At 40.6% G+C, this 17,613-nt stretch overlaps 1 protein-coding gene across 1 annotated transcript; it reads right to left on the bottom strand.

The window, feature by feature from the left end:
* Positions 1–5,497: 5,497 nt before the first annotated feature.
* On the bottom strand, positions 5,498–8,503 carry LOC146611437 (macrophage mannose receptor 1-like). Its single transcript, XM_085345617.1, has 6 exons — positions 8,470–8,503; positions 8,057–8,241; positions 7,308–7,503; positions 6,824–7,162; positions 6,194–6,285; positions 5,498–5,617 (listed from the first exon to the last, which is right to left on the bottom strand). The coding sequence occupies exons 1-6, from the start codon at positions 8,501–8,503 to the stop codon at positions 5,498–5,500; spliced, it is 966 nt and encodes a 321-aa protein (XP_085201743.1).
* Positions 8,504–17,613: the final 9,110 nt, after the last annotated feature.

The following is a 17,613-nucleotide window of genomic DNA, read 5'->3' as shown; positions in this document are numbered from 1 at the left end:
GCCAATTTGTTAGTTAGGATCATCTTATTCAGCAAACAGATAATTTAGAATTCATCCAATCTGCGGTCACATTTGTTCTCTCTGTTGCATGGCGGACCAGGCAGGTCTATTATAATATATTATTTATATTTTATTTTGTATCCATCAAGGGCTTCAGATGACCTGCAGAATCATCCTTTTCCCAGGGTGGAGACAGTTACCTTTTCACACACTGTCCTTGGCTGAACAGTGACACAGCCTTAATATACTTTATTTATGTTATTAAAATATTTTCGTGTGAATTATTTGCTTTATATTCATTTTATACATTGTGGGCATGGTCATCATGCCAACTGTGTTTCATTGATAATATCACTTTACAGGTTGTTATCCTTGCTATTATTAATTTCAAATACTCTAAAGATCATTTCTACTGTAATTTTCCCTTTGTTTAGCTTTATTTCGTACTTTTTATATTTATATCTACTCAGTGGGGTCTGTTTTCAACCCTTTTAAACTACTTCAAACTACTGTGATCTCTAGTTTTCACTTAATAAGGGATTATTATGTTCTTCCTGATATGGGTGTTGCTGCAGATGCGGCTGCAGGAATGAGTGATGGTTTACTAAAAAGATTGTGGGGACTGCACAGTGTCTCGTCTTCTGGTTTTACTAAACTGGCAGTTGAGTTCTGTTCTTCTGACTGTTTATATTTTGTTTTCTTAAATCTCTCAGTTTACAGACACTGTTTTTGTCCGGCGTCTGGACTTTTCTTTTCTCACCACTGCTCGTCAGCAGGAGTGAGTTTTAATTTCACTTGCTTGATTACCCATCTTATTTATGTAATTACTTATTTTTGTTTAAGTAATATATACACGATACAGCTGCTATCACCTTCGCTGGTATTAGAGACGAGAGTGGTTGCTCACACGCCCTTCTACTTTCGGACTATTTCCAAAAGCGGTGTGAACTTTACGAGACGGAACTCGACCGTTCTCTCAACTCACCAGCACGTCAGTGAACAGCAGTAAAAGAAAACACAGTAGGAGCAGCTCAGTCTCTTATTGGACCGTGAAAATTCAGCTTGCTCCGTTAATTAAAACAATACACACACAGCTTCGACGCGCGCGTGACCGGAACCCTTATGATAAGGGGAGCTCCCAGAGCTACTTACTCCCTAGACCCAGTCTAGACCCAGCTGGGGGAGCTACCCAGAGCTCCAAAGCTACCAGTCGACGAGCTTCCAAAGCTTCCAGTCGACGAGCTACGCTACCAGTTGACGAGCTTCCAAAGCTTCCAGTCGACGAGCTACACTACCAGTTGACGAGCTTCCAAAGCTTCCAGTCGACGAGCTACTTCCGCTATTTTAAATTCCCTGAATTCAAAATGCGCTTTTACGCAAGATTGTGTCAGTGTGTCTGTATCTACCTGGTCAGTGTCGCTGGGTCTGGTCCACCTCGATCGGGCCCCACCACCGTGGGTCGCTTTCTAAGACGTTGGCCAAGACCTGGTGTGTGGGCTGTCGACAGGCGAACAACGTGGACTGGTCACGGAGATGGGACACAATGGAGGCGATCCGGCTCCGAAGGACCAAGAAATGTTGGGGGAAAACTCTGTTAAAGACCCAGGAGAAATAAAGACACAATGAGACAAAGTTACTTTCTTTATCAAACGTGTACACAGGTGAGCTGCGAACAACTCACAACGTGAACAGAGGCTTGGCACTTTTTTATAGGAAAGACAGTGAGAACAGGATAAGAAAATACAAAACAGATAAAATAAACAACTCCATATGTGGCGCTAGTCTCGTCAGCAGAGAGCTGTGAGAAAGCTGTGAGAGATAAAACAATCTAAAACAATATGTCCCAAAACAGTGTCTTTGCTGAGAAAGTCTTAAAGGATAATTCTAAACTAATCTAACCATAGACAAAGGGCATCTTTGTACATTTAAAAGAAGGTAAAGAAACATAGAATAATTTTTCCTGTAACATCCGCAAATCAACCTCACCATATGCCTCTCCAATAGTGTGTGTGAGGAGGCGGGATGGAGGCCTGAGACTGTGTGTCGATTATAGGGGCCTCAATAAAAAGACCATTCCAGACAGACACCCTATTCCACGAATACAGGAAATCCTTGATGGACTTGGCGGTAATACGTGGTTTAGTGTGCTTGACCAAGGCAAAGCGTACTATCAAGGTGAAATCAGCGAAGACTTGAAAATATATACCACCTTCACAACACCCTGGGGGCTGTATGAATGGAATAGAATTCCATTTGGACTCACCAATGCGCCTTCAGCTTTCCAATGTAGTATGGAGGAAAGTTTAGAAGGCTTAAGGGACAAAATATGCACTCCATATTTAGATGATGTTTTAGTGTACAGTCAAACATTTGAGCAGCATATTGAAGATTTGAGATCAGTTCTCAAACGTCAGCAGGCTTGGGGCGTAAAACTAAGACCTGATAAATGTGACTTGTTTAAAAATGAGGACGGTTACAAAATGGATGAAAAAGAGGTACAAGCAGGACGAGCTTTGAAGGACAACCCACCGACAAACATTAAAGAGCTGAGAAAGCTTTTAGGATACTACCGAAGCTATGCACAAGATTTTTCAAGACATGCAATGTGCCTATATGATTTACTCTCAGTTGACCAAACACCAGCGCGGTCAGCCAAGGCGGGGCATGCTGCACCCACCCAAAAAAATCATATGGAGTGACAGCCACCCAAAAAGCACTAGACTATTTGGTGGATGTTTTGACTAATCCACCTGTGATGGCTTATCCTAAGTTTGAGGAACCCTTCATTCTGCACATCGATGCATCAGAAGAAGGCCCTGGTGCAGTTTTGTACCAGAGGCAGGACAGTAAATTAAGAGTAATTGGATATGGATCAAGAACATTAACACAGGCTGAGAAGAACTACAGGTGGCACTCAGGGAAACTGGAGTTTTTGGCACTAAAATGGGCGGCGACTGAGCGCTTTAGAGACTATTTGTTATATGTTTCCTCAGTGACAGTATACAGTGACAACAACCCTTTAACCCAGGGGTGGGCAATCTCAGTCCACGAGGGCCGGTGTCCCTGCAGGTTTTAGATGTGTCCTCGAACCAACACAGCTGATTTAAATGGCTAAATTAGCTCAACATGTCCTGAAGTTCTCCAGAGGCCTGGTAACGAACTAATCATGTGATTCAGGTGTGTTGACCCAAGGTGAGATCTAAAGCCCGCAGGGACACCGGCCCTCGTGGACTGAGATTGCCCACCCCTGCTTTAACCTATGTTTTAGGCACAGGTAAACTGAATGCGACAGGACACAGATGGGTTTCCGAGCTGGCTGATTTTAACATAACACTGAAATACAGACCTGGAAAAAGTAACGTGGATGCAGACTTTTTGTCCAGAACACCTTCTAGTATGAACTCATACATGTCAGAATGTACTGAGCTGTGTTCGCCTGAAGTGTTAAGCGCAGTACTGAATGCCATTGAAGCACAGGAAGAACAACAACTGGATTGGATATCAGCTATAACGTGCAATCGAGAAGTAAATAAAATACTTAGAGAAACTCAGCCAGATGTGAGAATCACAACACAGGAGCTATTACAAGCTCAAAAGCAGGACTCTGCCGTAGTTTATGTTCTCAACTTAAAGAGCACAGGTGCAAGCTTTGACAAAACATCAGTGACCAAAAATCCTAAAGTAAAACAGCTACTACATGAGTGGAAAAAGCTGTTTATTTCAGATGATGGGTTGCTGATATGAAAGATTGTGACTTACACTCAGATTGTGATTCCAGAATCGAACAAAGAACTGGTGTACAAACACCTTCACTGCGAAATGGGTCACTTGGAGGTGGACCGTGTGATGAATTTGGCAAGGAGTAGGTTTTATTGGCTGAATATGTACAAAGATATTGAGTTTTTCATCACACGTGTGCAAATGTAATATTCAGAAAAAAAACCTACAGTTCAGCGTAGCGCCTCCATGTGTCACATGCCGGCTACTGCACCCCTTGAAATGGTTTCAATAGACTATGTCCATCTCGAAAAGAGCAGGGGAGGGTATGAGTATATTTTAGTGATACAGGACAACTTCACCAAGTTTGCTCAAGTCTACTCTACACACAACAAATCTGGCAAAACAGCAGCAGATAAAATTTGATTTGATTTTTGAGAATATGAAAACCATTTATTCAAACAGCTGCAGAAGTACAGAGGAATAGCTAATTCAAAGACTACACCCTACCATCCACAGGGAAACCCAGTAGAAAGGTTTAATCGCACCGTGCTGTGAATGCTGCGGACCCTGGATGAGGAAAAGAAAGAAAACTGGAGTGACTATGTAAACAAAGTTGTGCATGCCGATAATTGCACAACTAGTGACAGGATACTCGCCCTTTTATTTACTCTTTGGTAGACATCCACGTCTCCCTATTGATGTAATTTTTGGACTGAGTGAGACAAACAAATGCAAATCAGGATAATGATGAGCCGGCCCATCTCATAATATTCGTGCTGTCAGCTTTAATCTAGTTAAAATTACGCTAACGCCATAACCGCACCAATGTGCAAATCTCCGTTAGCAAGTTCGCCCCGTGCGTGGGGCTGACCTGCTTTTGTGAAGAATGCGCCATCTTTACAGCCTCAATCAGCTTCTAATTCTGCTTCTACTGCATCAAACACTCAGTGGCTGTCTGTAAAGTGTGTTACGATTTCAAAATTGGGGATGGAGACAAGAGAAAAAAACCACAATAACAACACTGGTCCGGCCGGGTTAAGTCAAACGATGATTTTAATAGTCACACGCGTGGGAGATGGACACTGTATGCAGACAGCCTCAGATCTCAAAATGGTGGAGCATTGATCAAACTCTTATAGCCTCTGGTGCCCCCACCTTATCATAAAAGCCTAAACATTCACATGCTTTCTCTCACACGGCGCCTAAGCTACGACCGTGGCTCCCCGTTTATCTGCTCCTGCTGAGATGGGGCAGAAAACTCCAGCATGTTCTGTTCTCTTCTAATCAGACAAATAAGGCGATGACTTTCTGCGAACAGTATTTCTTATAACTCAGCAGTATAATGCATCATAAAACAATATCATTCATCCACAATAAATCAGCAGTCTAATGTAATGCAAATCAGTTTAACAGATGCAATAGTTATCAGCTTCTTCTAATTCAGGAGAATAATGTAAACTAAAACTACATAATAATTCACCATCTTTAATTAGGGGTATAACATGGCATAAAATAATATTATAGTCTAACAAGTGCAACAGTGAAAAACCGCATGTATTAAAATTACAGTGAACTGTCACCAAATACCCAGCAAACGTCTTGTGTTTTAAATGTTAACAGGTAAGAATAAAACTATGTAAAACTATGCAAAGACATCATAATTAGATTTTTGTTTTGTTTGGATGATGATATTCACACAAAGCATAGAATAATATGATAATATGGCACAATAGCACTTGAAAGGTCAAAGGCGAAAGCAACATTTCTTGAACTATTTTCACACGATGCTCTTCTTCTTCGTTTCCTCGTCCTTGTGGAAGACCGATCCATCTGGCTGCTTCCTCCAGCTCAGTTTGACGTCTCCCTGTACTCCCTGCTCCTTCAGCTTCTGTTGGATCTGACACACACAAATACTTAACATTACTCAGACAATAATATACACTAAATTCTTCAGAATCTATTTTTAAGAGAAGATATTTAAATTTACCTGACTCAGCCTAAGGTACATGAGCTGAAGGAGGTGTTTGTGCAAACAAGCATGACAAAACATTTTGTGTAGACAACTTTAATACACAGATGAAATCATCTCTAATAGTCAGTGTTTTGAATATTGAAGAAAAATGTATTTATATGCTGTAATAAAGCACTTGTTTAGTGATCAAGTAGAAGTAATACGCTGCTTTAAGTTTGATTTGAGAAAAATTCTTGTTTCTATATTGTTGTGAAGCAGATACAGTCGACTGGCAGTTTCAGTGACACATCACGAGGACAGACCCAGAAGTAGTGAGAGTCTTGAGTTGTTCACACAGTCGTGCAACTGAATCCAGCCAGATTGTTAGGTCCACATTCAGTGTTGTGATAAAGCTGCAATTCAGTGAGAGCTTCAATTTTTAAATACATGCACACATACACAGATGTATGTGTGCATGTATGATCTCTCTCTCATGTATATTAATAAATAAACATGACTTGCCTGGTTCAGCATGGCTTCCATCACATCAGGGTGGGTCAGATCCAGACCGGAGTTTATCAGGTTCACTTTCACCACTTCCTTGTAAACAGGTGCTTTTAAAATAAGAACAAATTGTTACATCCTTCATCAGCTCTATCTTTCACATGCATTTTCATATTCTGCTTTTAAATACATAATTTACTTGCAATAAAAAACTTATGAGTGCCAAAATCTCAGATTAACCTTCCTGGTGTGTTGTTTGCTGTTTTAATATTATATATAAGCGACAACCAGAAAACAGAAATGGCCCATTTGTTATGACCCATCCTGTCATACTAATATTCACAATAATTTTACAGTTTTCACTTCAAACCTCTGAACTGAACACAACGGTTGATGCAGCTTCCATCACAACACTGAATGTGGGTCTGGCAGAATAAACTGTGTGCCCACTTGAGGTTTCTGGGTGACAAAATGTGAAGCCAGCAGCTAGGAGCTCACTGTACAGGACTGTTTTCTCACATACAGTTACTTTCACATATTGAGCAGCTGCCACCACAACAGCGGATGTACAGCAAGAACCTTTTACATTAGGGTGTAGTTTGTAAATTGTGACCAATAGCAGCCAATGATTCAGGTAGTAATGCTTACCAACATTGCAAACAAACTCCTTCTGTGAGTCACAGGACCAGTCCTCCCAGTTTGCATTTTGTTCAAAGTTTGCTGCCACACAAAGCTCTGGTCCATTCTTGTTATTGGGTGCATTTGTTTTCCAATATGTAAATGAGGAGTTACTTCCATCCGTCCACTTCCAGGACTCTCTGAAAAGGCCGATCCACACCCTTATCCCTGGAGGTACCAGGTTATCTATCTTCTGGTTCTCTGTCATGTTCCTCACACTGGCCAGGTCGGTGTAATGAAGTCTGCAGTAGCTCTGGGCGTTCGCCCATGACGTTATAATGTCAATGAAGACAAATGTCCTAGTCGACCCTGAAAACAGACCATACTCAAGTGCTGTGTACAACTGTAAATGCATTTGTAAGTCTAAACAATTAGGCCGTTGTTGAAACATCAATAAAAGCACAGAACAGGACCTGTTTTGTTCTAAGCTTCTAGTTAAGTTGAAAATCCTCACCTCTGTTATCAGAGCAGACAAATCTGAACACATTCGCACAAGGGCCATCCAACCACGGTCCATCAAGCATATATACGCAGTATTCTATAACCCATTGGTTATCTGGTTGTCCAGGTGACCAGTTTCTGAACTCACTGGTTTCTGACATTGACCACCTCCAGCCATTGATGTCATCATACAGCCCGATCCAGACTCTCTGAAAGCACCAGTGGGTTTGTTTCATTAGACATAAAATATATGAGTTAGGCTGTCAGATTATCAGTAAGCACTGATATATACAGTATAAAACATTTCATATCTTGTGATATTTTGTAATTTAGTTCTTTAATTTTTTCCATTTTTATTTATAAAGATTAATACAAATTAAGAAAATCTCAATTAATTTGTAGATTTTTGCATCACAATTTTTCTGTCAAAAAGATTTTCCACTTGACAAAAATTATATTCAAATATTTGTAAGTTCACAAGATCCTAACGCTAACCTTATTCAGTTCAATTCAAAATGGTTCATAATAATTCAGTTTTATTTTTATAAAAGCAAATCACAAGAACTGTTGCCTCAATCTGCTTTATTATACTGTAAAGTCAACGATCAGATGACCCCATGTGAGCACTTGGCAACAGTAAGAAAAGAAAAGTGATCTTTCAAGAAAATATAGTTTAAATATAGTTCAGTACCATAAAATTTAAATAATGTACAAAAACCTAAAGTCCTACTGTCACAAAAAAAAGCCAGAAAAATAATTTACATTGCCGTATGTCATGGTGGTCATTTTGCTTAAATCTACTGTGCTGTTCAGCATCTGCACATCCTTAAAGTCTTCTATAGTAGCCAGGTCTATGTATTTGTCTCTGCAGTAACTCAGCGCTTCAGTCCAGTTCTTCAGCTCATAAACAAACTGGTAGTGATGTTTGGAGGCGATGGCACACAGGCCTGCAAACACAGTAAATAAATGAGTTTAGCTTCAATGCATTTCTGTGTAATCTATTCTCTTGGCAGAAAATTTGTGTCAGGAGTAAATATAACGCACTAATGCATCATCTTTTTCATTTCTGTGAAGAAAAACAATGAAAGTTGAAGTCCCTTAGAGTTACAGTAATAATCTTCATCACAAGGATCACACTTAAATATGATGATGGAAACGTAATAATTCAGACTTGCCTGATGCCGCTATGATGAACAGAGCTTTTTCCATTCTTGTATGTTCCCTGCTTTCTCCTTTGGTCCGACTGTTGTGACATGACTTCTCATCTTCATCCTCATGCAAAAGGATTATGCAAGTTACTTCCAAGGACGCGATGGATGCATGTGTGTGTGCAGAAGTCAATTCAAAACAAGTCAAATCAGTTTTCCTTAAAGTCAATCATTTGCATGAGGGCGTCCTAGCTAATTAGGACATAAAGGAAACCTACTTACACCACATCTAGAAAAACATGGGATGGGCCGGCTCAAAACTGTGTTAAGGGTTCAAATATCGAGGAGGGATACAGGAGGGATTCAAAATCACGTGTGGGGAGATGAACGGTCACACACTCAGCGTCGATCTCCACCCAATAATACACAAGCAGTTGTTTTTATAGCATCAGGGTATTATTGATGGTGCCCCCTCATGCGTCAAAGCAGATACAATACATGCATAACTTCCAAAACCACAAATGTTCTGGTAACGACTTTTGACACAGTTTGAGAAGAACATTTTCTTCGCCTCCAAGCCAGGTGCGTCCAGCTCATCTCGCTCTTGCTTCTCCAAAACCTCAGATGCATGCTCTGCAACAAAACTGTCAATTCTGCAGGCACTTTGTTTCACCTCTCACCTCGCCTACTAAAGCTCCCAACCAGACAGAGGCCACTCTCATATGTGTAACCATCTAACTAAAACTATACATGTATATATTGAATAAATGCTTTAATTAAATTCCACTACTCAAAGCTTAATAAAAAGAATATAAACGAATAAAAGACAATAATGAATAACCTGGTTATTCAAATAGCCTCATCCAGACAGCTCCTCAAAATAACCACCAAAAAATGCACACTTTACAGAGGAAACAAAGACATTTCAGAAGTACACTTCCTGACTTATTCTGAGTCATCTGTTACCAAGCAAACTCAAACGCAGTAGGTTGCTGAATACCCTCAGGCCTTTATTCAGGCCTGTTTCTAGATTATATGTGATATATGTATTGTAAGCATGTATGCAATCCTTCCATAGCTCTAGGCCACTTTGCTCAATAGATCGGCCGGACATCGCGCCGGATGAAGCTTCTGACCATCAATTAACTGACCGAGCATCAACTCTTTAACCCTTTAAGACCAACCATAGAACCAAGTCCGCCAGAGCTTATATTATATTTTTACCTGCTGTGGAGCCATTTTTGGGAGCATTTCAAGTTGCTATACATCAATACAACCATCCATCCATCCATTCGCTACCGCTTATCCTTTTCAGGGTCGCGGGGGGTGCTGGAGCCAATCCCAGCTGTCATAGGGCGAGAGGCGGGGTACACCCTGGACAGGTCGCCAGTCTGTCGCAGGGCTATCAATACAACCATTACAGCCTAAATTTTAATAATATGTCTGCATTAAGTACATAGTCATTACATAAATTGCAAAAAAGTGCAATAAACTACAAAAGAATTTAAAATCTTTTTTTTTAACATATATTTCTAGTTAGAGAAATTTAAGAGGCTTATCCCTCAAAACTGTAAATACAAAAAAGTTGCACAAAATAGTTTCCCACCACTTCATAGTTTTATATTTTTTAAATACACCAATTTTTATACACTGCAGGAAAAACGAAAATAAATATTATAGTGCAAATTTGCAAAAAAGCCGCATATGCATCAAAATAAACTATTTCCAGCTGTGCATTATGAGTCCTAAGCATCCCAGAAACGACACAGAAAGTCATAAAGTCAAAGATAACTTTTAAAAACACCAGTATAGGCTCATGAGGCCCTGATGGTAAAAAACTACATTTCTGCGAAAATGACATCACTTCCGGTTTTCGGGCAGGTAATGGCGGACATGCGATAGTTCATGCTGATGTCTATTCCAACATAGGAAGTGTTACAAACAGCTGATCGGCAAAGCGTGTTTCTGGAATATTATGTTTTTGTTGCTGCAAGTGCTTTTTATGCAGTTTTTGCAAAGCTGTATGTGGAAGGAAACTGTGACCGAGGACAAGCTGATGGCATGAGATGTAAGTACAGCTCCTCTGGTTTCATATGGAAAAAAAATTATTGTGCTAGCTTACGTGGTTGCAGTGCTACTGGGATTTAAAAATAGTTACGCAAAACGGAGCGTGCCCGCTCTGATTGGTTTTAAAGGGTTAAAAGCACCAAAATGCAATGTGTATAAAATGATTACAGTTGCTCCTGCAATGAAAGATTATTATGTGATTATGCTAACACCTGAAATACAGACTTTAATGTAATATCAACAGCTCCAATAAATGCTTTAATGCAATGATTGTTATGTGGTTCTAATGCAATAATAATGACTTAATGCAAGGTTAATTAATGCAATGATAATACAGATAACAAGTAACAGTGAAATAATTTGTTTTATCCCACAACTGGAAGGTCCATGTCTGTAGGTTCAGCTGTGTCTCCCTCCTGTGTTTTGTTTCCCTTTGTGTATATAAGTGTGTCTTCTGTCGGGATGAGAATATTATTTTACTGTTACTATTCATAACCATTATTATTACTGTTGCATCACTTATGATTTATCATTTCATTAGAGCATTTATTGAAACTGTTGATGTTACATTAAAGTCTGTATTTCAGGTGTGAGCATAATTACATAACAATCTTTCATTGCAGGTCCAACCGTAATCATGTTATGCACATATTGCATTTTTGTGCTAATTAAAGAGTTGAAGGTCGGTCAAGTTAATTAATGGTTTGCTCCTCAAAGTACAGCTATTGAAAGGATTGCACGCATGCTTACAGTACAATTTACCACATATTATACATGCTGTCCAGAGATGGAATAAAGGCCTGTGTGCCCTGTGGTATTGAAGTTTGCCTGGTAACAGATGACGCAGAGGGAGGTCATGCACTAAGGTTAAAACACAGACATACAGTCTGCCTGAATACACATACACAAATAAGTGAAGTGCAGTAAGTGATATAACAGGAAGCATCTGGCGGGTGGTGGAGGAACAGAGGAAGGAACTGTTCTTTTTTTAGAATATGTCCTTGGCAGAATTACTGGAACATGCATGTGTTTTTATCTGCGTTGACGCATATTACTCGTCATCAACTATGTTATATATATGACACCCCATTTATTGTTCGGAGGAGATCGAGGCTGATGTTTTGCAGAGCTCATCTTCCCACATATATGTGTTTTAATAAAATCATTGTTTTGACGCACAATGGACCTTCAGTCGTATGTCTCTTTCCTCAAACATGAATCAGGACAGTTTTGGTGCCGAAAACCCGGTTTGAGGAGGGACTTGGGTTTGGCTGAGGTCTAGTGGTGTCAAACGGACGGACAGCCAGCAGGTCGACTGAGTGATGGGCCCGGAATAAGAGAGGTAAGCACCACCTGTTGATTAAAGTAATATCCAAAGGTGCTAAATTGGAAATTAAGCTAAATTAAATGTTCACTCAGTAGAGCTTCTGGTCTGTGTCCGTGGGGATTTTGGAGTAATTAGTGATAAAAGTTTGGGGAATATTTGACTGACAAAATTTATTGCTGTTAATTCTATATGACATCCCATTTATTGTTCTGGGGAGATCGAGGCTGATGTTTTGCAGAGCTCATCTTCCCACATATATGTGTTTCAATAAAATCATTGTTTTGACGCACAATGGACCTTCCGTCGTATGTCTCTTTCCTCAAACACGAATCAGGACACTTCTCTCAGTGCTTGTTGTTGGTTCATCTGCTTTTCATGCCCTGTGTTTCATGTTTTCTTATTTGTTTTGTTAGTTATCCCAGTTCAGGTTGATCGTAGTTATGTTTTGGCCATCTCCACTTCTGTTTATGTTTTCACCTTTTGGAATAAAGCTTGCTTGCATTACAGCGTGAATGCATGATGCATGATGCAATAATGAACGCATGTCGCAAACTTAACATCCAGAAATCCAGTAATGAAAGCTTCCTGGGTTCTGTTTAGAGTTCAAAAAACAAAACAAAACCAAAAGGAAAAACTGAGTTTACATACTTTTAGAAAAAAAGGACACCAAAATCTGCTGAAGTAACTTTGAGTGTTTAATCCATCCAATTGTTTTGGTTGTTAAATCTGTTTAAACAGCTAGTAAAACAATGATGTTTTCCTAACCTGCACTGTTTAGTACAGTTAAATCAAACCCAGTTTTCTCCTTTGGACAGTTCCTTTGTGCAGATGTTTGGGTGCAGACCAAAATAACCCCACCAAGACTCTTTGCAGGAGTTAGCTTCAGTCTAGTTCTGAATGAACACCATAACAATTTGGTTATGATGATCTAACATCAATCTGACACAACAGCCTGGTGGACCTGTAAGTTTCTGCGAACCATCTTCTTGTAGCCAGATATGTTTCACATTCTGACACGTGACAGCGAGTATCACAGACATACAGAGTACACAGCACAAACTGTAGCATCTACCCATACGATTCTCCATTTTATCTACTAGTCCAGAATACAACACAGCACTTTTATTTCTCCCAACACAGCTGACCAGTATGTGGCCAGAAACCACAGGAAATCTCCTAGCAACCAAAGTCAATGCGATGAGGTTTACCTCTTTTCAGGCCATCCAAAAAGATGATTCTGTTTATCTGGACGTAGCGTTTTCTTCACCCCTCCAAGTGGCTTCTTCAGTCTAAGCTAACTGCAGGTTTCCCCAACCTTATAAACAGTACATTGTCATCATCCACTGGAGCACAAACTGGGCGTCGTCAGGACGCTACAGCACAGAGCGAACACCATCCCCACAGACACAGCGGCCAGGGAAGCAGAAGAACTTCACTTTAAGAAGGCCCTGAGTAAATGTGGTTATCCCAGCTGGACTTTTGTCAAAGCTGGAAGGAACCTAAAGAAAGCTCCAACCGATCCAGGAGAGAAGGACAACCGCTGCCTAAGCAGAAACCCGTAATGATCCCATATGTGTCAGGAGTATTCAAACAGTTGAGAAGACACTGTGTCTCTGTGGCTTTTAAACCCCAAAACATGTTTCGTCAAAAATGGGTCCACCCCAAAGATCAGGTCCCCCGACACAAACAGAGTAACAGAGTGTGAGCTGTTAAGTGCCAGGATGTATCGGGGAAACCAAACAACCTCTGGCTTAGAGGATGGTACAACACTGAAGAGCCACCTCGTCAAGCCAGGACTCTGCAGTCTATTCACACCTACAGGCCAGTGGACACTCTTTCAAGGATGAGGATGTAACATCCTGGACAGGGAGGAACGCTGGTTTGAGGGCGGAGTCAAGGAGGCCATTTACGTAAAAAGGGAAAGACCATCTCTGAATCGAGGAGGGGGCCTAAGGGTCCATCTGTCACCATCTTACAATGCTGTGATTGCAGCCATTCCCCAACTCTCTGTGAATGGGACTCATGGCCATTGATCAATGGTCATGACAATTTGCATATTAATGATCAAGCAACTGTTCTCCCAGCCCATTGTTCCTCAGTGGGCTGGTTTCAGTCATTATGCAAATGTACTGTTTATAAGATTTGGGGAAACCTGCAGTCAGCTGAGACTGAAGACGTCACCTGGATGATGACGAAACGTTTCTCCCACAAAACGCTACGTCCAGGTGACCAGAACCAACATTTGGAGATTTGGAAATTTCAGTGAGTGCTGAAAGGAGAAACATCTCCAACAGCTCCATGTAGACATGTTTCTCAGGAAGGCCTTCATGTTTGAGCAGGACGATGATAAAAAGCAGACTGCATCTATTCCAGCAGCACAGCTTCACAGGAGAAGAGATCTCAGATGGTAGGCGAAACATCTTCAAGCAACTTAAAGAAGTCCAGATGCTTTTCTTTCCAAGCTCTTTAGACTACGATGAGCTGGATGACTGAGAATATACTCTTAAGTATTTGGATATACATGATGGATAATATTTGATAATATCCTTTTGGGGAAAATAAGTTAATGAGCCTGCTGCCTTCTCGTTTCCACACTCCTGAGGAACAGAGGCACATGTAAGAACACTCAAAATGTGGCAGGCTTACACTCACTGAACTTGCTAGCTGGACAGGGAGTGTCTCTCAACGATCCAGCGTGGAGGAGAGCTCAGCTACACTACTAAGTAGTGATGATCAGCTGAGCAGCAGCAGGTGTGTGAGAGGGAAACCGGGGACACAAGCACAACACATAACCATGATACACCCCAGCAACATATAAACAAGTCCAAAAATGCTCGTGGACCCTGGGTCATCAGATGTTAGAGATACAATAATGTTGCTGCTGTAAATCAACATTTTGTTATATTTGAAATATCAATGTAATCTGTTTCTTAATGTATTTTCTTTAAAATAGAGTGTGTGTGTTTTAATATCATAATTATAATAATCCATAATCATTTGGACATACATATTAGATAGTTTTTAGTGAAATATAAGCCCTCCAGAAAGGCAGGAAAAGCCCTGTAACTTACTTTAAAACGAAACATGTCTCTAAAACGGTGGCCAGAGCTACAGACCCATGACACCCTCGCCCAGTTAGCTAGCAGCTAATAACCGTGTCCTTTGTGAGTTCGTTCCCGGCTCGTAACCAGCCCGCATTGCCTAATGATCATGATGTGACTCACAGCATGCATTTAGCACCAATAATTAGCATGCTTTTATTTATTGTAGAAACACAATTCCTCTGAATACATGTAAACGAAAGTGCTCTTTTGGCTTACAAAGAAATATGGACACAGACTTTTTGATCTGCTGCCCTCTGGCAGACGGTACAGAAGCCTGCAGACCAGGACCCCCCGACACAGGAACAGTTTCTTTCCCCTCGCCATCTCCCTTCTTAACAGTTGACCTGTCACACTGCTCCCACTGCCAGACTGCAACTGCACCTTATGCACATTCTGTAGTATTCATTCCACCTCATTCATTTCTGTATTTTATGTATATAAGTTTAGATTAGTTATTTATAGTTGGTTTACACAGCTTTGTCTATGTATGTGTATGCATGTGTAATGTATATATAGACACGTGTGTGTGTGTGTGTGTGTGTGTGTGTGTGTGTGTGTGTGTGTGTGTGTGTGTGTGTGTGTGTGTGTGTGTGATTTGCTTGAGAGCCACCATCTACTGGAACCAAATTCCTTGTATGTGTCTGCACATATACTTGGCCAATAAACACGATTCTGATTCTGATTCTGATTCTCACAGTCACAGGAAGCTCATTAGTGATGAGAAAGTGGAGAGTAATGAGGCACTTGTGAAATAACTATCGACAAGTGCTTTAAGTTTTGCGCTACATGAATAAAACTGAATTGATGTAAAACATGAAACACAATGAAAGAAAATTAAACTTCAGAGTAAAACAGGAAGTAACTAGAAGATAACACTGTTAAGGCTACCGCTGAACACCTGAATAGCTCATTTAAGTAATGGAAAAATGTCCTAGCTAACATATAATATATATTCACTATTTAATAACTAAGAAAAGGGAATCTGACTCATTATCACGTCTTGGGCCATCTTTGGGTTATAGTCTTTTCATTCTTTGTGTTTATTAAGTGAAGTTAGCGAGTTTCTCTGTGTGTTCCTGCTAAAACTGTAATTTATCTTAGAACGAACTGTATCTTCCTGTTTCTAACTGCATTTCAGTTTCAACTGATGATGGCGAAACCAGTAATTTGTGTTGTAAACACTGTCACCAGAGTTCCTCAAGGTGATGGATGTAAGTGTGAAAAGCATCAACTCAGTTAAAATTCCCATTCCCACTCACGACGAGGGGCAGGGATACCTGAGTAAGTAGAGGAAGGTTGGGGGTTTGAATCCACTGAATGGCAACCCTGAGGTGCCCACTGGCTGCCCAACTTTCAGATTCTCTCACAGATTCTAACGCTATATTTTATTATTATTTTTATTTCATTATTATTTTAATATTTTATTACAGTTTATTTATTTATTCATTTAACTAAAAAGTTATTTTGAATGTATTTTTTTATCACCACATTATTTATCCAATTTCCATTTTTCCCTTCTATTCTCATCTCTATTGCTGTTTCGTCACTCATCCAGGTGACGTCTTCAGTCTCAGCTGACTGCAGGTTTCCCCAATCTTATAAACAGTACATTTGAACAATGACTGAAACCAGCCCACTGAAGGAACAATGAGTCATGAGGTTAGTTTCTTGATTATTAATATGCAAATTGTTAGTCTTTGACCTCTCTATTTTTGGTTTCTACGCCGCCCATGTCACCTCTACTTGCAGCCCGCATGATGACGTGAAGAAATATTTTAAAAAATTATTAAAAAATTATTTAACATGAAGGCAACAGGCAGAGTGTTACGGCATAGCCCTAAAGCATGCAGCCTGATGGGCAGTGTAGTCCGTGCTGCAGGGAGAATGGACTGTCATACCCGTGATGTGTCTGTGAGCGAGGAGGGAGAGAAAGGAAAAGTACGAGCTGCCACGGAGCAGAAACGGGAGCTGGAAGCATGTAAATATAATAATAACCACTGCAGCCAAGAAGAGAGCCTGACGAGCCCAGTTGTAAGTAAGCTGTTAAGACTCGACTGTACGCTGTGTTCGTGTTTTCCTCTGAAACAATACGTTTCGTTGCAGCAGCCTTTCAACGCCTCTCTCTGTCTCTCGCTAGCAAAGTTGACCCAGACAACAAAGTAGTTGATTTCAACTCTTGGCTCTTGACGGAGGCGATCGCACTTTCTCCCTCTCCCTTATCTTTCCTGATTGGCTTCTCATGTCCTTTGTATAGTCTCGCTTATTCTCTAACCCTAAGAGAGTCTCCCAGACTTGTTCTCTAAAAACCTGAAGAAGAATTATGGATTTGATCAACGGGTCCCTTAACGAAACGGACACCCTCCTGGGCTTGGGAGAGCCTTATTGTCCTGTGGAGATGTTTGCTGTCGGATACTTGATGGTCCGTTGCATTGTGTGTCTGGCGACACTCTCGGTGGAGGACACTGAATGACATCTACCAATTCGGAACTACGGTAACAGAGTTTTGGCTGATTGGAGCTGGATCGGACCTGGCTTATCAAAGAACAAGAAGCAGCTACAGATGTTCAAAACCCCACAAGGCTGCCCGACATGATTGGTAAATGGTAAATGGCCTGTATTTGTATAGCGCTTTACTTAGTCCCTAAGGATCCCAAAGCACTTTACACTACATCC

This window comes from Diplotaxodon limnothrissa, linkage group LG20 (assembly GCF_057381915.1).
Source record: "Diplotaxodon limnothrissa isolate DT_005_m linkage group LG20, D_limnothrissa_male_GT1.1, whole genome shotgun sequence".
Classification (NCBI taxonomy): Eukaryota; Metazoa; Chordata; class Actinopteri; order Cichliformes; family Cichlidae; genus Diplotaxodon; species Diplotaxodon limnothrissa.
This window is presented reverse-complemented; position numbering and strand designations above follow the sequence as displayed.